General features: G+C 38.3%; 1 protein-coding gene across 1 annotated transcript in view; it reads right to left on the bottom strand.

Moving 5' to 3' along the window:
* Positions 1-22,932, bottom strand: part of LOC139731977 (uncharacterized) — a 171,424-nt gene that overhangs the window by 98,508 nt on the left and 49,984 nt on the right. Inside the window, exon 3 of the mRNA XM_071642886.1 lies at positions 11,796-11,984. Within this exon, the coding sequence (XP_071498987.1) occupies positions 11,796-11,984 (189 nt within the window). The remainder of the gene's footprint in view (positions 1-11,795; positions 11,985-22,932) is intronic.

Here is a 22,932-nt window from a genome sequence, read left to right as displayed (position 1 = left end):
GATAACAATTAATTTCTAGTGTAAGAATGCCTTATATTAAACTTTGTTAAGAATAGTTCATCATTACAATTCCCTGATCTTCTTCCTTCAAAATCCAAATGAAAAACAGCCTACTCAAGACAGAACCTCAAAAGACAAAATACTGCAAGAGACCTGCTGCAATCGAGGAAAAAACCAAACAGATTGATGAATATGGGATAGATAGGAATATTTCATGCCATATTAAACTTGTGGTTACAATTATGCACAATAAATGTACACAAAAACCCTCTTACACAAAGTAATCATATGAACTATCTTTATCATTATCATAATAATCATTAAATAACAAATTCTATCATTTGCACCAAAAATGTGAATCATTTTGTTTTTTCAAGTCAGTCATAGACAAGTTAAAAACTCTATCAAAGAGAATTTTCACCAAAAGTCTAAAACAAAGCCTTGTCTCCTATTTCATTTCTCATATATACACCATAGGACAGAAAAGGAAAGTGAAATTGTAAAAGCACAGAGAAAGGATTTGCTTGTTTTTTCACATGATAGGAAGAGGTTGGCACATCTTTCAACGGTCTCTGCTGGATTGGATTTCTGTGCCCCCCCCCCCCACAGCCTACAAGAATGGATCCTGTGTATGGGTCAGAGGTCGAACCGTTCACATGACCTGTGTCATCAACTCCACTGTCATGTGACATTCATTTCTGGTCTACTGAAGCTTCCTCTCTAGGCCAATGAACGACAGACAGTGAAGAGCTCAGGGTGTGAAACAGCTCTAACAAGGGTCTATTGTCTCGTAACATTGGTCTGGAACCTTTGTAATATAATACAGACTCCATGTCTCTACACCAGTCATGTGGAAGAGATTCCACCAGAGATCAAGATTCCACTTTATGACCACAGCTTGCACTCAACGGCTCATAGAAATCTTGTCTTTATGCATTCCGCACCACTGTAATCATTCATTTTAGCCAGTCTTTGATGTTTCCTGACATTCCTTTCCTGACATTCACTTTGTATCACATGATATAGCCACTTGTAATTCAAGCCCATAGCTCGAAGTCATGTGTCTTGTAAAGAAGATTTCATACCAAACAACATCACGATGACGACTGTAGTCTTTTGTTACATTTTTTTTCTCCTTCAGCGCACTTGTACCCGTACTAAAAGTTTGTAGCGATCGTGTAGGAAACAATGTCTATGACAATGACTCTAAAATAGAATATGAACAAGAAACAGGATGGCAGTAAAGGGCAGCCACACCTCAAAGCCTTCCCGGGGACAGATTGTAAAGTCAAGGTCAAGTTTAGCTGTCTGATAGTGACTCATCCAGTCAAGATACTGGAATATTTGCCTTCTAATCACCATACGACAGGTGACATTACATTCTACCAACACATGGCACAGACAGCAAGGTTATTTATTCTAAGTCTCGTCTGTCATTTTTCCATTGCTTTCTACATCACTGAAATGGATAGAACAATAATCAAAGGGTGTTGATGGTCACTGAAAAATTTGATACACTAGGTATCATTCTGTCAATATTAACGACTAGAAATGTGAAAAGAAACATACCATCCACAGAGGAGGAGAAAAAAAAAGTAGTTTAGAATGAGGCTAATTTCTCTTCATGGTTAATTCAATCATTTAGGCATTTCTGCATGGCTACTGGAAGAGAATAAGACAGTATGTACTATGCCTAGACAGCACTTGGTCTTATGGTATGAATATTACAATCTGTTTATCTAAAGTTCATGTCCCAGAAATGGAAAAAGGGCTTTCTGCTACCAGAATAGATGTAGGTACAGTAGTTCACCTTTCCCTCAGTCAGAAGACATTACATTTCTCAGCTGGCAACAAGAGATGTCTGGACAATTCAAAATCACTTTAATGACAAAAACTCTGGCAATCCTGCTGCTTCCATGTAGCATTCAGATAAGGTTTGTAAGCTAGTCTCAATATGATACGTTTTTCATGTGAGCAAAGATTTCTAAGAATTTGTATGATCCTGTACAAACATCAAATATTTGCCAGTTTCTTTTTAAAAAGAATAAATGAATAAAAAATCTGGATGCCTGTGGTTGTAAGTAAATCATTTAATGCTGTGGTATTTTAAGAGAACAGAATCATACGTGTAGTGTCACATGGTTGCACGAAAATTAACCAGTTCTCAGTACAATTTTTGTTTTGTTGATATTAGTTCTGATGTCACTGTACTTTGCAACATCATTCCATAATATTTCCTGTTTCACGAACGTCATTGTTACCTATATAAGAAAATGCAAAACAAGTTATCAACAAGTCCTGTTGGAGTTTCAACCAATCTCATACACTGGAACAGGATTTAACATAAGCTGGTGGATTCTGAATTCATGTGATTATTTAATACAGAAGTCATATTCCCTGGCCTTTATGGCCTGGTTTTCTCAGAAAATCAAACACATTTTAAACCCTTTACAGGAGTGTCTACATATTTCTGGTTTGTCTCATGTTAAGTCATTGATCTGGTGTGTAAAGGGCTTGCATTTTATCCATCTCCTTTCTAGCCCACAAAAATATGCTGGCCATTGACATTTAAATCAAACAAAAACCATTAAGCCCTTGCTCAGAAAAAACAAGTCAGATTGTTAGAAAGCCAACGGAGTGAGAGAATTTAGAATCCAGTGAGTTAATCTCTTCTTTTATCTCCAGTGGTTTGATTACCGAGGTGCGTTTATACTGAATACCAACTTGTTTTCAGCGTCTAAATACAATTGCGGTAGTAAATTCCAGTCACGCAGCTAATGTTTGTAAGTTCTGCACCAGTGGTACCCTTATTGTTCTTCCCATCAAAATAAACATATGCTCTTAAGTTGAAATTTTTGTTGAGCTAAGAAAGGACTATATGTGTGCATTCTACCTTCAGTTTAAATCCCCATCAAGCTGTGTTTGTATTTAACCCATTGAAGACGTATCCCTATACTATACTCAGATACAATGTAGGTGTCTATGGGAATGCTTGTTTCTGCAAAATCAGATCATCTTCAACAGGTTTAGACTGTGACGTGCCAACAAGAAAGAGTTGGCAAAGAGTGAAAAAAGAGACTAGCTGTAGACATGCGTCTCTGGCTGCGTTTATCTGACTTGAGAGAGAGAATCACGTTTCAAAATGTGTTTGGAGTGATGTTTGCGAACGTGGTTTGAAACGCTCTTCTGGAGGTGTCGCGTTTATCTTAGAACCATCATACAATCGCGATGCGCAGCTACTTTGCACCATTCGACCCAGGAAGTAAAGGTCAACTGCGTACCAGCAAACATGCCTCATCAGTCACACACGAATAATGGGTTGAGAGTACAACCGGAAACAGCTGGGATTTGACCTTGAGATATTATAAACACATTTCAAAACGGCATTGCGTTTATGTGCTCACAGAATGGCGAACATGGTCTCAAACGCATTTGAAAACAAGGTTGCGTTTATCGAACCCCTGAAAAAGCCTCAAACGCATTTAGGATCGTGATTCTGCCTCAGAAAATTTTTAGACAAACGCAGCCTTAGTCACATTCCTGAATGACATACATTAACACAAAATTAGTACATGGCCACACCAGTTTATGCTGTCTGCATTTAATTAACATGATGGCACTAGCTCCTAGTAAGACAATTCTGTTTCAATATCACAAGGTAGCCAGTATTAGAGTATTCATCACATCAACATGCCTCTTTTTTTTCTTCTTTTTGCTCAAAAATGACTTTGAATTGCGGACAACACTATCAGACTGAATAGTTTTACCACTTTCGTTTGCAGGACCTTCCTGAAATCATACATTTCATTCCAAACACTGGATTTGAAACAATGGTAAGATAGATAGTTTTCATCAGCTGTGAAGTTTGAAAGTTTGTTTCCCTTTCTGTAAGACGTGAACAGAAAGAGAAGAATGAGAAAGACTGTGAGACAGCCTTCGATCTCCCTCGATATATCCCAACCACCTTCCCTCAACATAACTCCCTTCTCCCTCGATATATCCCAACAACCTTCCCTCAACATAACTCCCTTCTCCCTCGATATATCCCAACCACCTTCCCTCAACATAACTCCCTTCTCCCTCGATATATCCCAACAACCTTCCCTCAACATAACTCCCTTCTCCCTCGATATATCCCAACAACCTTCCCTCAACATAACTCCCTTCTCCCTCGATATATCCCAACAACCTTCCCTCAACATAACTCCCTTCTCCCTCGATATATCCCAACAACCTTCCCTCAACGTAACTCCCTTCTCCCTCGATATATCCCAACAACCTTCCCTCAACATAATTCCCTTCTCCCTCGATATATCCCAACAACCTTCCCTCAACATAACTCCCTTCTCCCTCTATATATCCCAACAACCTTCCCTCAACATAACTCCCTTCTCCCTCTATATATCCCAACAACCTTCCCTCAACATAACTCCCTTCTCCCTCGATATATCCCAACAACCTTCCCTCAACATAACTCCCTTCTCCCTCGTTATATCCCAACAACCTTCCCTCAACATAACTCCCTTCTCCCTCGTTATATCCCAACAACCTTCCCTCAACATAACTCCCTTCTCCCTCGATATATCCCAACAACCTTCCCTCAACATAACTCCCTTCTCCCTCGATATATCCCAACAACCTTCCCTCAACATAACTCCCTTCTCCCTCGATATATCCCAACAACCTTCCCTCAACATAACTCCCTTCTCCCTCGATATATCCCAACAACCTTCCCTCAACATAACTCCCTTCTCCCTCGTTATATCCCAACAACCTTCCCTCAACATAACTCCCTTCTCCCTCATTACATCTCAACATAACTCCCTTCTCCCTCGATATATCCCAACAACCTTCCCTCAACATAACTCCCTTCTCCCTCGATATATCCCAACAACCTTCCCTCAACATAACTCCCTTCTCCCTCGATATATCCCAATAACCTTCCCTCAACATAACTCCCTTCTCCCTCGATATATCCCAACAACCTTCCCTCAACATAACTCCCTTCTCCCTCGATATATCCCAACAACCTTCCCTCAACATAACTCCTTTCTCCCTCGATATATCCCAACAACCTTCCCTCAACATAACTCCCTTCTCCCTCGATATATCCCAACAACCTTCCCTCAACATAACTCCCTTCTCCCTCGTTATATCCCAACAACCTTCCCTCAACATACCTCCCTTCTCCCTCGATATATCCCAACAACCTTCCCTCAACATACCTCCCTTCTCCCTCGATATATCCCAACAACCTTCCCTCAATATAACTCCCTTCTCCCTCGTTATATCCCAACAACCTTCCCTCAACATAACTCCCTTCTCCCTCATTATATCCCAACAACCTTCCCTCAACATAACTCCCTTCTATCCCAACAACCTTCCCTCAATATAACTCCCGGGTCTACTCTGGCCACATAATCCACTCTTTCTTTGTGTCTCCAAGGTAAATATGAGCTGTGAATCAGGCCTTTTAGAGATTCACTGACAAAAACCGCACAATGTGGGGGAAATACTAGAGCAAAGGTGCAGTCTTATGCCAGGGATTTCAATGCATTCCAGCTGGGCTGCAAACCCTACACAAAAGTCCATGTGTGGGGACACAAAGAGCCTTTGTATCCTTTCACCAGGATTGGGCTTCTGTGTATGAATCCCAAACATATTTCTTGCAGTATTTGTTGACTCAAATTTGCTCTTCCATACAGAAGCAAAGATTACTCTGTTCTTCTCATCTTCCAGATCTCAGCTTTCTGCTTTTTTTCTCTTTTTTTTTCTTCTTGGTAATAAGTCAATAATGGAATGATTTACATGTACCATATAATGTAGACGACTGTTGGAGATACATGTACACTATATAAATACAATGTACCTCATTTCATTTCTTCTGGGAGAAGATTAGGAAAAAAAAACTCTTTGTGAAACAAAACAGAAGAATTATGAAGACTGAAAATTGTCGCCATGGTACATGTATGGATGCCTCTACAGTATGTTGTTATTATTGTTGTTGTTGTTTTGTGTTTAGCATGTTGTTGTTGTTGTTGTTGTTTTGTGTTTAGTGGCGTTTTCCATTCTCTTTAGAATATTTACACCAAATCATAACAATGATAGTCTCTTTTCAGTCTCTGATGTATTTTTCTTGAAACACTGTTACAGCATCATATCTACATTGACATCTTCATGTCATTCTGTAAACAGCCTTTTATTTGTTTTTTCCTGCTCCTAAATTGATAGATGTCTCGACAATTCAAAAACTTCTGCAGAATGCAGGCATGAACCACTGCAAATGGAATAGCTTCGGAAGATTTACACCTCCCTTAAAATTTTCCCTACCCACACTAACCTTCCAAGCAATTGAAAAGGGGGAAGGGAAGGGGTCAGCCTGAAAATACTTGAACAAATCACTGACCCCAGGTTGAAGGGATCGTACAGTTTTGGTTGAGACCTAATTTCAGGTTTCTAACATTTTTTTGTGAAATAATGAGAAACCTCTTGTGAAATATGAAAGAGCATGTTATTCTATGAGGAATTCAACGTTTATTTGATGAAAATTGGTTTTGAAATGGCTGAGATATCCAAAAAGAGCGATTCTAATAAAGTGTGGGACCCACACTTATTACGATCGCTTTGTTTTACTTTGTTTTTGGATGTTTCAGTCATTTCAAACCTGATTTTCATCAAATAAACTTTGAATTCCTCTTAAAATGGTATGCTCTGCACTATATCATAAGTGTTTTCTTGGTATCTCGCAAAAAGTTAGAAGCCCAATTCTCATCTCCACCAATACTGTACCTTTAACTAGAAGAGAGAATCTGTTGCAAAGGAAGGCATCCTTTACTATCTATCATTATGGGAAATCAGAAGCTTTAAAGTTCTCAGTCTTTTGTGTCGACTGAAAAAGAGTCCCTTCCCCAGATAATTGCTCCCAGGATTGATTCTACCTTGAATTGCTGCATTCAAACAAGAAATCCTGTTTCTTTTTACTCTTGGGTAATTTGACTGTTAGGGCCCTTCCCCCACAAAGAAGCAGAAAGTTGGCAAATTGAGGTTAGACAAATAATTCACAATCTCTAAGTCCTTCACTGTTTTCTTTTTCCTCTGGTGTATTTGATCCGATTTCTTTGCTCAGAAAATCTTACTCTTTGTGAAAACCCTCAAACATTCAATATCCTATAGGTATACCGTCTTCAATGTTTCAATGAAAAAGACACATGAGCATACTTAATCTCATGATATTCAAAACGCAATTAGATTGAACAGAATCCCATTTAAAAAAAAAAAAAAAAGATTTAACCTGAAATTAGACTAATATTGTAACATGACCAGATATTACAAATCATGCTGGAATAGATACATGGTAACATTTGGCCATTTGTTTTAAGAACTTTTTTTGACCTCCTCAAAGATCCTTCCTAACCTTTTATAGCCTACAATTCATTCTTTTTCCCCTTATATTGTGGATTACTGACTTGAACATGACACAATTAACTTTCTCTGGAGGGAAACACACGCACACACACACACACACACACACACACATAATTCTGCCTTCATTCATTTGTCTTATCATCAACAACATCAAACTTGAGTTCACTTCTTCCATTTCATTTTTTCCCTTTGAAGCCACAATAATAACACAGAACACAGTCTACATCCTCACCACCTAGTGACTGATATACTGTAGGCCTACTGTATCACCAATGGTGGAAAATGCTTTACAAATCTATGAAGAGACACTGGCTGCTCTTTTTTTTTCCCTTGTACTGAACTCATTTTAGAATTTACTCCTAGGTATACCTAACGTGGGTGAGGTCTATGGAAAAAAAAAGAAACATGACAGAATCAGTCATTAAACTTTTGTATTCACTTGTTTCTGTTTTCTTTACTTGCACAAATAAAATCGTGTCGATGAAATCATAGATTTTCACATGAAAATATAAACAAGAGTACTCATGAATAAGAAATTGATGTAGTAGGCCCTATATGGTATCTTAAAGTATACAGGTGAAAGGAAAACAGATCATTGCACTATCCAACATTGTCACAAGAGGGCTGGTTCCTTCCATACTACAGTTTGGTTGATTTAAATTTTCGAATTAAGGAAAAACCTTTACTTTCTATATAAAGGTTTATAACAAAACCTCACTTACTAGCTTTCACTTAAATCCCCCCCCCCCATTTCTCTCTCTCTCTCTCTCTCTCTCTCAATGAAATATAAATGGTCACAGAGGCTTCTGCATATTCATTTTGTTATCTAGTTTTCCAAAATACTGCCATATGATTAACTTTTAATCAATAATAAATTGTCCACTAGTAGAAGATTTGGGCATTCAGACATTAATAGGATATATTTAGATTAGTGTGTCCAAGCAGCTTTAGAAGTAAGCCATCCTCCATCCATCTCTTGAATAGGATAACAGGGTTAAAGAAAGCTCAAATTTGAGGTCACTGAATATGAAAGAGAGAAGGTAAGGGATGGGGTAAGAAGGGGCTGTAGGGTGATAACATTTGCTAGCTTAGAACTGCGATTTTCGGCCATGGATTTAGGATTTTCTGTTACTTACTTGCCTCAGATTTGAAAGAGATTAGACAAGATCCTGTTTAATTGATGTAATTTCATTGGATGAATTTTGTCAACACTTTTTAGCCATTTTGGAGTGTGCCTTTTCAGAAAATCTTCAAATGAAGAACAAAAAAACACTATACTAGAGAAAGGTAAGTTATCAACAGACCGACATACACACATAGATCTCAGAATTTTCCACTATTCACAAGAGATGCGCAAATTCTTGTCCAATCCTGATCAGTCCAACATTAATGATGTTATCAGGAGCCCTCTTGTGGCATCTTTCCTACCAAATCTCCTGCTTTACTCAAATCCATGTTGATTCCATCCCCACCCCCAATCCTTTCTTGCTCCGTGTAGCCCTAAACCATCCTGTCTGTCTTTGCCTAATTTCCCCCTCCCTGTTCATCCCACAGCCTGCTCACACCCTTCCAGGCCTCAGGATGCCATATCTGGAGGCTTCCTGGATCAGACACAGTTGAGTCCCTTTAAGCCTGTGGGGGGAAAAACCTTGCAGATTGATGGAAACAGACTCCATTCAGGAGGAAATTATGATATCAATGATGTTCATGTAAAAGAGTACAGCCCCTTTAAGACTGGGTTTGGAGGCAGAACTAAGTTACACAAGAAAAAGGACATTGAGATATAGGCCTAACATGAAAAGTGAAAAAAAAAATGCAATATAAATGGAAGGATTTTGCTTTCTTGCAGGACCTAGAATACTCTCACATTTTTAAAGACCAATACACAATTAGTTTTAGTTCATCATCATGTGGTATGAATGAAACATCTAACTTTATAAACAAACATCCTTTTCTTTTATCTCTCAATACTCTTAGAACAGTCAATCAGGCATATCAAGTTTCAAGTTACAACAAAGATGCCTGCATAATGGGAATGTGATTGTAAGTGCTATGGCAATACCTAGTGAACAACCAATCAGTAGCAAGATTTTTTTTCAGTTGCCACGGCAGATGCCATTTATACAGTGAAGACTATGAAACAACGCCATGTCAGTATTACCCATGAAATAAGTCAATGACTAGAAAGTGAAAACAACTCACGCATGACTCTCTCCTCTTCTATGAGATTTAAATGTCATTCTCATCTCCTTAAGAATACTGAGGATTGTGTTCCAAGTTCACATGGACTGAGATGAAGCCAGCAGGAAATATCATGTTTACCCCAGCCCTCCCCTAAATTTGGAGTTGAACCAACATCCGTCCGTCTACACCCACATCTCAGCCAAGCTACAGTGTACCCATATAGGTCAAAGGAGTTTGACCTTTATCTTCTACACACTTACAGACCAACAGAAAAGAGAAATTCTGATCCTAACCACTGAAAAGCTAACAAATATCTTTACCAAAAGACTCTTTTGTCATCAAAAGGTGAATTCAAAGCATTTCAAGATGTTGGAATGGTGAGGAATTTTTTTGTGTGAGTTATACCCCCATTCCACAGAGATTTTTCTCATAGGTCACTAGTGGAGAGCAGGGTTTCTTGCTTGCGCCCATCAACCGAAATGTATCGGATCACAGTCTGATGAATCTAACTTGTGTTAGTCAACTACCAGGTTAATGTCAGACATGTTGGGTGTGACCCTCATCAGACAATCTTGCCTCATCAGATCACCGCCAGCCGAGGTGTCTGACACTGACCTGATAGGCAACCAACACAAGTCATATTTATCAGACTGTCATCCAATACACTTCCTGTGGGTGGTTTGAGGTAACAAACTTTGCTTCTGACGAGTGACCGATGAGAAAAAATCTCTGTGGAATGAGTGTATTAGATCGGTTACACACGAGAGAAAATTCGTAACTTGAACCATCATTGTAATGATGATTGCAATTCGTCTTTAGAATTATCGGACCTTACACACGCTCGCTCGAAAACTGTGATTAGAATTTGAATTCTCAAGCGAAGGCGTTACGTAATCCTTGGTGACTTGTCAATCAAAACAACGAGGTTGAGTTGAGTCCCACCAGCATATTCTGTATGCGCTCTGCAGCCCATAGTTCCACAGCACATGTTGTTTCTTCGGGCCCCCAAATCGCCCCCTTCCCTTCTTCGTCCACAGGCATTCTGATGATGAGTTTGTCACCAGAATATCAACAGGTGCTTTGTTGATTCAACTGAATATAAATAATATATTGTAGGTGAGTTGTGGCAGCTAGTAGAATATTATCAAGACTTGCCAAAGATTTATAAGGACTCAGGCTGTGCACATGATATGCAACGCACAACATGCAAAATACAGTACACATAAATATACACGTAGGTACACACACTGCGATCGCAAATAGAAACGTACGATCGAGTGCATGCATGTGGCGCGCGTATTATCTACGGAAGTGCTTGAAAGGTCACGTAAGCTCCGCCCCTCAAAAGATGTTTTGAAGGTCAAGCATTATACACGCAAATTTCGCACCATAATTTGAGTGAAATTTCACTGGAATTCACCTCCGGACTAGAATTTGAATTCGTGATTGTGATTAGCATTTGTGATTCTAATTTGCTTCCACACGTGCTAAAAATTCGTCATTAGAATTATTTTTCACTGGAATCATCATTCAAATGACGAATTTTTGACCGTGTGTAACCACTCTTAGTCACTGTGATGTCATTTTCAGGATGTTCAGATGTAAAAAATTTATACTAGAATGGTATAGCTATACCAAAACGGTAAAACTTCACGATGAATTCATACGTCTGAATGCTGACTAACGAAACGACGTATACCAAAATGACGTATAGCGAAACAATGGTCAGAGCATCGTTTCGAATTAGAACTCGATAACGAATCAGCATTCTATCATGTCTATTGTGCGTCTGAATGTATATGGCGACCATAGAACGGTATAACTGGGCGGGGCTTAATGGGAGCGCGCACGAAAGGTGACCCCATAGCTGTCACTCATGACCATAACAGCATGCGCAGTGGGAAACTGCACATCTATACGACGTTTTCCAGAACAGTCGAGATTAGCGTCTGAATGGTCTGTCGGCTATACGATGTTTCTTTATACGTCTTTTCTTTATCGAGTTTTGGTATAAACTGGTTTGCATCTAAATAGGGGGTTTGTCTTTAAAACCACAAAAGAGCCAAATTGATTATCTTTTGTCAATCGAAGTGGTTGGTTTTTTTTTTTTTTTGGTCTTTAGACAAAAGCAACAACTTTGATGTAAAAACAAACAAACAAACAAACACAAGGAAGCAAGATCTTACCTGTTGGCCTTCTCTGTTACACCAGAGTCCCTGCATCACTTTGCCAAACTCGCCCCGCCCTAGCTCCTTGTCCAGAATCTTAATGTCTGTGGCTGGAATGATATGGCCCCCACTAGGTTGGGCACCTGGCCCCTGGGTCGTCACTTTGGAGAGTGGAGGAGGGGGCTTGGACCCAGTTTTGCCCCCCTTCTGTAACACACACATACACACAAAAAAAAAAAACACAGAGAAGAACATATTAAAGTATCATAAATGCATAATCATAACAACAAATAATACAAAGAATTTTACAGTGCCATCACTGTAAGCTATATTTACAATGTATTATATTAAATCAACATGTACATCTGTAAATCACAATATTGTGTGATGAACACAGCACTTGCACCCACAATCATTATCAGTTAACGGTATATTGACCAGTACCTCAGGGGTCAGTACACCCTCCTACTTTCAACACCTGTTAAACTCTCTGCATTTTAAGTTTGTATTTGTCTGTGTGTGAGAGAACAGAAATTGCTGTACACAGAATTTAATCATCAGCATTTATTTCACAACTTATAAGCCAAGTCTTGGGATCTTGCACTAATTATACAATTTCTGTCTTGAATTCCCTGATTTTCTTTCATATCAGATGTGCAACTTTTGGTTAACATTTACTTAATGTTTATTTGAGTAATGACACAAGTAAATGGAATAGCATGTCAGTTTATGTGACTACATACACAATCCCTGTCAGTGCGGTATTTAAAAAGGGAGAAAAGAGCAGACTGGTGTCTACCTCCATGGAATTGGGTCATCTCAGTTCACAAGTCACAAGTTCAATAATTGGTGCTTGGCAACCGCATCATAATCTCACATATCATAAACTCCATCACTCTCTTGGTATTTTCAGTTTCGTAATCTCAGCACTCGCTACCTTGTTGATATCATCAGTAATTCTGACTGCAGTCATAGAACTTCAAAAGTGAACCACTCATGAGTATCATGCAGGTTTGGTTAATCATTTTAAAAACTTTTTTAAAAATGGTTTTAGTTGCCTCGCAGAAGTACTTGCATATCAATAAATTCCATCATGATCATCTGTTAACGATCATCTTGTTTACAATCAACTTTCTTCAATCCAAGGAGAACAGAAAACAGGGAAAGCAGTGGTGTCATTCAGGACAATTTTGTGGCTTAGAACCGTGAGGGAGATACTAATCCAAGAAAGGATCTCTACAGAAACTATAATTAGAATAATCTCTGTAAATACACGACCAAACGTACCAAAAAATTCTTCAGTGCTGAAGAAACTCTGGACCAAAATGTCCTTGGAAGTGACAGACAGGGAAGGAAAGACGACCAATTAACGGATTACCCCCTCTCAGATCCGTAACTGGGTCACAAACTCACACTAATGAGGGAGAGGAAATAAGTGTCTGGAGGGAGGGGGTAAGGGAGGGGTGAGGGGTGGGGTAAGGAAGGGGGTAAGGGTTGGGGTAAGGGATGAGGTAAGAGATGGGTAAGGGGGTGGGGTTGACAGGTGGGGGATTAGATTGGTGGGGTGGGGCTGTTTGAAAAGCACACATTTTGCCCTTCACTAAGGATACTTCAAAGGGGATTTCAGCTACTCTAAAGGATCTTAAAGAAATCGCCTGCTACATCCCTGCACCCCAAGGACACAGAGACAAACATGAGACACACATTAATCAGTAAGAAGCAGAAAGGAATAAGATCACGACACATTCCATGGCTTGAATTCTTTCAGCAGAACACGAGACCCAAAGTCTCCCGCCTGTCACATACCCCATGATTGTTACCTCGACATACAGCATATCATCAATGGCTTCTCCCCTGTTGCTATCTTTTCTTTTTGTGACATGTGCTACTGACAGAAGCCACTGCTAGTCCAGAATTTATAGAACAAAAAAAAAATCATTATATCTCACACATAAATTGATTACTACATAATCTGTACCAGTTGTTGGAAAAGTCTACCATGATTTTGGAAAGTTTCTCTATGTTTTTTTTCTCTCACAAACAAGGGGTACCAAGAGTTCTTTGTAGGGCCCTATTACATTACATTTCTTTTGTGACACCCAACTTTCTTTTGCTCAGTGTGTACAAGCCTTGCTATGATGCATCAGGTGTACCATGTACATTAACATGAAGAATGTTGATTAAAAAAACACAAGAGATTTAATGACCACATCAACTCAGTCAAAATAAGATTAATGAGGTGTCAGAGCATTTCCTTCCTCAAATAAAATGCTGTCTAAGCTCCATGTACAGTGGAATGAAAAACAAAAGAATTCAGGTTCTTATTCATCATGATCAGGAAGTGCTTTAACATCTCTCATTAACAGAATCTATTTTTAAAGGGGAAAAAGTGTGCCTGCTCCAGCACCTTCTTGCAGAAATGTCACAAAACAACATTTATCTAGCATTACACATCCCTGACAAATTACATTCAGAAATTGAATAAGGTAAAGAGAATGTGTAATCAGGGTCTATAATGAAGTGTGTCTGGCATCTCCTTGTTTGTATGCACATGGCTAACGAACGGGAAATGGAGGTCTGCTGATCCCTAATTAATCCAGGCGATAGCAGCTGAATGACTGCAATGTGACACATACTTCCACAAGGCACGCAGCTATTTTTAAACCTTGAGGGTAATAACCAATACACATGTTGAAGACTGACGGCTTTGCGGAACAGACACCACTGGTTCACACTAGTCTACACGTGTATGTGTTTAAAGGGACACAAGGACCCAGCTGCAAACTCTTGGCCTAAATATTAGGCCTTTACTGGTGAATAGTGTTACAAAGGACCTTACTATTCCAAACATACAAGTGTAACTTTTGGATAGTTTCAGACATATCTAGCTCTTGCATACTTGCCAACTCTACCGCATTTGGCGGTAGACTACCGCTTTTGAAAGATTTCATTACTGACATTAGCATTCAAGCTAGCGCTGCTCGCATAGGCATCCTGGATTCTACCGCTTTCTCAAATGAAAATGTTGGCAAGTATGCTCTTGTAGTTTGTTATGATGATGGCAGTGAGAAACTATAGGCCTACTGTACCAACTCAATCCTGTTACTTGTTGTAAAGATGTTCATGTACAGTGACAAATGACTCAAATGAATAGTGTTACACAAAGCGAGAGAAAAGTTTTTGCCCATGCTAATGATAATCTAACAGTCACCATAAACATTGCTTTTCATGGATCTTATCCATCTCATTACATATTTAAGTATTTCATCTTGTTTTATCTTGTTTAATTTTGCACAATACAATAACCTCGCTTTTATGAGCTAGTAAAGAAGTGTGTGCTATCAGCTTCACCCTTGGAAGGAGTATACATTAATTTTTTCTGCATTGTAATATTTCATGAAGCTCTGAACTTCAATTATATATTAAAGATTGAGTGAAGTCAAAATGGCTCATTGAACAATACAAATGATAAGTTTTTAAAAAAAATCTGAAAGTGCCTTAAGCAAGACTATATACGCTAAAAGACAAGATGAAAGTTCAATTATCATGTATGTTTGATACCGAGGCATTCTGGGGCTGGAAATGAATACTGTCTAGCATGGAAGCTGAGGTGTGGAAAATATCATCAGTCCATGGATTCAGCACTTAGCTCATCAACTGCTTTTTCATCAGGATCTTGGAAATCACTTATCTCGTCACCAAGCTTTCAAAGCCTAGCTAGCAGATTGCTTATTTGTGTTTATGTAAAACAACAACAGCAACAAAAACAATCTGGGAAAAGCTGAGGGCAATATTTTAGTGTGGCCATCAAAATATGCTTCGGAAGAAAACACTAGTTTATGAGGAGTCAGTGGCTCGTCTTTTGATTGGTTCATAAAAAAAAACAAGATGCAGCAATCACTGCTAAATTACTCAAGAGTTGAATATTTCACAACTGGAAAAAATGGACTATTGGCAGAAAAAAATAAAGCAATCTAAATATTTCAAATATTTTTGAGGAAATCTAACATGATATAAAAGCTGTCAGGACAACAAAATGTGAGTCAATTAACATGGCATTGATATACATTGTAAATCAACCATCATGATCACGTTCATATTATTATTTGATCCTAATTTCTCAGAACTGTAGAATCAGCCACACCACAGGGTAATTATTGCTGGAAGGTCTTTGTCAATTTCAGCTCGTAATTGAAAGAATGAAAATAATATGCCTCAGCCTGTTGACAGAGTAACTGTGGTCAAGTTTAAAGCCAAAGTAACTTTTCATTGTGGCACAGATCTTCTCACGCCAATGTCAACAGAGAATCATTCCAAAGAAGAATGCAATCTTTATGGATACAAATGATAACTTATGAAATTTAAAAGATCAAGCCTATTTAATATAATTGAGACTAAATGCAAAAATATATGTGACCAACCACAATAAACAGAAATGAATAATCTTTTTTACCAGTACATCACATTCTAAATTCCACAAGAGAAAATGTATAACTTTAGTCTGCACACACATGCACTTTTTCAAACATAATTTGAGAAGCCACATAAAACAAAATATTTCCTTGGTAAAATCTTTTAATAAAGAAATTTCCTTTAGAAATAAATGTGAAAGTAAGAATGAAATATGATAAGAGAATGGCTCTCAGTGTCTCATGACAATGATGTTCATTAGAAGAGATGTTTCCCTTTAAGTTTGTATTCCTGGTGGAAAGTGAATCAGGGAAGAACTGATCTGTCACCAGCAATCCCAAAAGTGAAAATCTCGCCATGCTGTTGTTTCAATCTAAGCTCACTCATGGCCACTTTGCTGACGGAAATCTCTCTCCAAGAGATGGGACAGCCGCCAGATGGATGGTTTGTTGGATGTCAGGATGAAGATCTGTTTTGATTCTGAGACCTCCAGCAAATTTTGGATTTCTACTCTAATGATATCAATCCCCTGTTTGTTTGTTTGTTTGCGAGTGTGATTCTATCACTACATTAAATACTATGAAATCAGAATTTTCGCATGCATGAAACTTTCACGAATTTCACAAGGTGCCAAGATTTGTGAAAGTAAAATGCACGTGGAAATGTTTATGTACACAATGCACTGAATGCCAGTGGCGATTCACGAAAGTTTCATGCTGCAAATACATGTATTTCTGGTTTTTAGTAGGGCCTATATCATGGATATTTCCTATTTGATTCTGTGAGAGTACTAGTATACCGATCAGATGGTCTTTCGTCAATACGCCAATGGCATAAAGCTGCATTTTAAAGGGTGTGTACAGTTCTGGTCGAGGTGAGGATTTAGCTTTTAAAGTTTTGCGGGATATTCAGAAACCACTCTATGAGATGTCAAAGAGCGTGCAGTTCTAAAGGGTATCAAAAGTTTATTCGATGAAAATCGGTTTTGAAATGGCTGAGATATCCAAAAACGAGGTGAAACAAAGAGATCCTAATGAAGTTGTGGCATGTCGCCTTTTATTATTAGCACTTTTTTGGATATCTCAGCCATTTGAAAACCAATTTTCATCAAATAAACGTTGAATCCTTCTTAAAATTATGTGCTCTTTCATATTTCATAAGAGGCTTTTCATTATCTCACTTAGGAATGTTCAAAGCATGAATCCCCATCTCAACCAGTACTGCACAGTCCCTTTAACCTGCAGTTTGTAGATGGGTTGTTGTGTTTACCAAGCATTTTGTTTTTAACAGCATTACGATGACCTTACATCTGGAAGGAACAATAGCGAGTTTTCGCAAGCACGATCGTTGCAGCCGGTAGTTGAGTGTGCTGTGTGCAAAATTTGCTTCTGCGCATGATCAAATCCGAGAAACGTCCCGTCCTGGGGAAAACGAGTACGGCATTTGGCCAAAATGATAATGATAATGAAGGTAACATTTATAAAGCACTTAATACTGATGTTTCTAAGCGCATTGATCCGGGAAAAAAAAAAAGTAGGTTATAGTACCTTCAACCTACCAAATCAAACCTGCATGGAGAACAAGAAAATGCCCCTGAAATCTAGACAAAAATTTTGATTTGATCACACAGACTTTTTTTTCTGTGAACATTATAAAACTGAATGATGTGCTTCAAGTTGTCAGACTAAAGTAACAGTGGGATATGGCAGGTTGAAAAACAAAGAAACAGAATTGTGTTCTGTGTTACAGCATAGATCTATATCAATGACCTGACATCACAGTAAACCCCATTCCTACTGTTGTCAATCACAGATAGACATCATATATTACCCACATGCAAAGAACAGTGTATGCTGTCCACATGCCACTTAATAATTAACCTCAATTGTCTACCAATCAATACTGCTGAACTAACCCATAGCACGCTAGAAGGCTACATACATTGTACACATGGATGGAAAAGAATATTAAGTTTTGTTTGTATGCTCCTTATTACAGTGTTACTAACCCCAGCGAACATGCTATAGGTTGGGGTCTTATGAATATCAAATAGGGACCTACAACAATATGTTCATGGTTAAATGAACATACATTGTATCTCAGCAAGCTCCAGAATAAGAATGAACATAATACAAGTATTTTAACATGTTCTATGGATAATAACCTTTTCATATTAGATGATATCATGTCTACACATTACATTCAATGCTGTATCATATCACAGTGCCTTATCATATTCATAATCATTTCTGTCAAGTTCCAAACATGAATTTGAGTTAGTTTGTTTTCAATTCTGACAACAAATTACCACAAAAAGAACAAACAATATTTACATACTGCATAAAGAGACCTATAGTAAGCAATAGAACTAGTATAGAATAGACAAATTTTCCCTTTCAAAACCAACTTGAATCTCTTGGTTTCACAGTATGTTGATCTGACTCAATTCCTCGCTGCTGGCAATGCAAAGAAATAATCAGCATTTCTGAAAGAAACTATTCATATCTTCCATACCAACACACAAACAGATCCATCAGCCTTACATCTCAATCAGAACAAAGTCCAGGCATATTTCATCTCTCCCAAATACAAACTGCCTCTGGTATAATGGCAAATGACTATTTGGCATTTATAAAGATTTTTTTTTTTTTTCTGCAAAGAACCAATCATTACCACCTCAGGAGCTTTGCAGACTGAAAATCCTACAATTCTCCAAATCTTATTATCATAGAATCTAACCTTTTAAAAAAAATAATGTAAATCAGCATTGGTCTTTTTTTTTTCTTTCTTTTTCTTTTTTTGTTATTGGTTGCTCACCACTGCAGTAGAGGAAATTTCTCTCTTCCCATTTTGCCTGTTTTTGTTTTCCATCATGGTGTATTAAAGCTAAATGCATCACAAGTTCACAGTTTCTAATCTCTCAAACATCAAGTGAATGTTGAAATAGTAAACTGAAAAACTCAAAGACAGACTAAGGCTGTGTTGGTACAAAGTACAACAAAGAGGTCCTAATAAAAGATGAGTCCCACCTTTAATTAGGACCTCTTTGTTTTTGGATATCTTAGCTATTCAAAGCTGATTTTCATCAAATAAACTTTTAATTCCTCTTTGATAGAGCTTTATGCTCTTTAATATTTCATATACTGTAAAAGTGGATATTTTCGCGTGACTAATTTTTCGCGCTTGGTCGGGTCTGAAGAGTTTCGCGTGTTTTTAATTCCGCGGAATCAAGACATCACGCACAGGCACATATGGCAAGCAAAAATATTCGCGTGCTTTTATTTTCGCGCTAGTTTCTGGTTGCGCGAAATGCGTGAAAATTTGAACACCGCGAAAATTTCCACTTTTACAGTAAGTGGCTTCTAATTATCTCGCTAAAAGTTTAAACGTGCATCCCAATTTCAACCATGACCATACCATCCCTTTAAAACATGCCTTAGAAAATAATGTGATTCCCACAGCAGGAAGATGTAATGTGTGTATGCTTATTGTGCAACAACAAAAGCTGACTGCTTTCTCTTGAAAAGAGAAGTATTTGCTACAGTGTAGCTCAAATCTCAAAAGACTGCTTTAAAGAGATTGTTCAAACATCAGATTCCTTTTGGATGAGTGTTTGTTTTAGTAGGGCAACATGTAGGCCTACAATGACACATCTTGTAACTGGTTTTCATTCAAATGCGCCTATATACAGAGCAAAATGTAACTGCTTTACTTGATCATTTACAAAAGTTCTTGAGATTTTTAGAATGGACCCGAGTTGTATCTTTTTAGGTATTTCATGCATTGTTGCTAAGTTTTGGTTGATATTTCCTCCATTTGCTGTTTTCTTCAATCCAGAGTAACAATGTACAGAGGTTCTTATCAGTATAGAGTGGCAAAGACACCATTCTTTTGGTCTCTCCAAGGAGGTACTAGGCTAGTACCTCCTTTGTCTCTCTCTCACACACACTCAACATGTAACTCTTCCCTGCTAACACTACAGATTGGCAGAAAAATATACACACTTCAAAGAATTCACAGTGTACTCTTAGGCCGCGTTCATGCGAATTTCGTAGCCAGAATCACAAACATGAATCATGATTCAAAACGGCGTTTCAAATCACGGTCTCAGCGGAAGAGCGTTCATGCGGGCTTTCGCAACGCTGATTCTGGCTCTGCTCATTCTTTGCCATTGCGCAGCATACTGCGCAGTCTGACCTTGTCTCTGCAACTCGAGCCAGACCACCTTATGCCAACTGATCAGTCAGTTTATTATAGGCCTTTACGTTTATATTTCGGTGAATACTTTCCAATAAGCTGTGGCATTCAGGCTCTGCCCACAGATCGAAAAATCTTAATTCTTCTTCTCTCCAATTGTTTCCCTTGGTAGACACAGCGCTGCAGCCATTACTATTATCAACTCAATCGGAGAGTAATTACATGTATTATTATATTAAACAGCTAGATACTAGCATAGAATCGGTGTCTGGCGTTGATGTAAACCAATAAATGCAAGTATGGTACCGAAACACACGATTCATAAGACGTACAAAAGCGCGCGAACAGAACAGGAAGCTGTGGGATACCCCATGAGACACGCATGCGTACAGCGCACAATGACGTCATAGAATCATGATTGAAATCACGGTTGCGTTCATGCGGCTTCTGCGATCGTGATTCTGGCAGAATCATGATTCAAAACGCCCTTTTTTCCGCGTTTCAGATCGGCGTTTTGAAACGCGTTTAAATGGAAAAATCGCATGAACGCAACGCAACTAAACACGTTTAGCGACTAAACGTGTTTAGAAACGCAATTCTAGTTTCGCATGAACGCAGCCTTAAACTCATCAAAGATTTGACAGGTAAATAAAAATGGTGGCATCTTGGTTCCAATCCTTTCTCAATAAAGGATGACCAGCTGTCCGTAAACAAAGGGAATGGTATGGTTTAAATGGTGTAATACCCTAGGCATATAATCACAAGAAAATCCATAAATGTTTGAAACAGCAATTATAAACCTTTTTTACGTTCTACATTGCTAGAGCATGTATCCTGAAAAGAAGAAAAAAATGAAAATCAAATTCTGATTTCTTCAATCCTTCCAAGTATTCAAACAAGAAGATAACACAAGTTTCTTTAAGACCATCGTAGACAACAAAAAATACTCAAGGCATACGTCAAGTTCCTTGCTACTAAATAACAACAGAACATGGAGACAGTCAGATTTCAAATAGTGGTATGCTTTGCTAGGTTTCAGTGGTGTTTTATGGATGTTTTGTAGACATTTAGTGACAATTTACAAAGTGAGGAATAAGCAGGAAATATTGCTCACTGTAGCTGAACATCTTTGCTCGATGAGTAACTTGAGGTATTTTTTTTTTCACGAAAGTCAGATTTCTGGCTTGACTTTAAAACCTTTTTGAGGACTGTGAGAAAACCATGGTTCACTTGACCCTCAATCTAGTCACCTTGACCCCAATCAGATGGTAAAACCAGACTCCCACACACACACACACACACTGTACACACACATGAAGACTACAAACACAATCTCACACAAAACAACACATGTGGGAAGTATTTCCAAATTTGCCCATTCTTTTGCCTAGGCTTAGCTGCAAAGACCATCCCAGTACAACAGAACAAGTCCAGTAATAGATTTCTAAATAAAGACGCATTTCTAAATTGCATATCATCAGGTGCATTGAATAATCATAATTTGTTTCTTTGTATTTCAGGGTTTAATTTTGGATGACTTTCTTGCCTAACAATGCACAAGAGGTTGGCATTATTTTCTTGTCTACCTTGATTTGCACAATGGTTCTATGCATGATAATAGGGAAGGGTGTAATATCATCATATTGGTCATTCCCACACCTATACTTTGGAATCAAAATAAGTGAGAATTATTGTTCATATGTCCATAAGCCATCAACCACCCCAGCTGCATGAGCACACAGTTTGATCGACAGCCCAGATGGTCAAACATCAACCTCTGTTTATTATTAATCAACTGAAGACAAATAGATCTTTATCCTCAACATATCACATTGCCTCAATCCCTCTTGTTACTCCACAGTTACCTAAAAACAGCAGAAGAAAGAAGATTCAAACTTTTGATTAATATTACTGTAAAACCAGGAATATTCACATGCATTTTAATTTTGCAAATTTCCTGAAAGCCAAGATTCGCGAAATTAACCCGTTCCATACTAAATTCTGAAATCCCCATAGACTTAATACACAGGCCACCAGGTTCCCGTATTGAACGGGTTAAAATGCATGCGAAAGTTCTTGTCTACACTACATGCATTGAATGTTAGAGGCAACTCATCAAAATTTCATGCCGTGAAAAAGGCCGTCGGCTCCAATTTGCGAAAATTTCATGCCGTGAAAATTGTGTTTTACAGTACTCTTGTAGTGGTCATTGGTGAAAACAAAATTTAAAAGAAAACCCTTCATGAAGTCTGCATTGGGTAGACTAACTCACACAGAGGCTGTGGGTAGGAGGAGTGGGTGATAAAACTGCACATGAGATATTCCCACTACTGGTTTGTGATTTCACTCTGATAATATTTCCAGAGTGCCTGCTAGTGCTAGAGGTTTAGTAAGTCTGCAAATATGTAGCATGATTACCAGAAAGTTTGCAAACCCTCAGCACTGACTCATACAAAGTCTACATGAAGGTATAGCTTGTAGTTGTAAATAAACCGGAGAGATCCATATCCCACACATAGGCCTAATGCAAATGGAGTTCAAATCACAG

Source organism: Diadema antillarum, unplaced genomic scaffold, assembly GCF_040938485.1.
Source record: "Diadema antillarum isolate AM-2024a unplaced genomic scaffold, OU_Dant_1.0 scf00000002, whole genome shotgun sequence".
Classification (NCBI taxonomy): domain Eukaryota; kingdom Metazoa; phylum Echinodermata; class Echinoidea; order Diadematoida; family Diadematidae; genus Diadema; species Diadema antillarum.
This window is presented reverse-complemented; position numbering and strand designations above follow the sequence as displayed.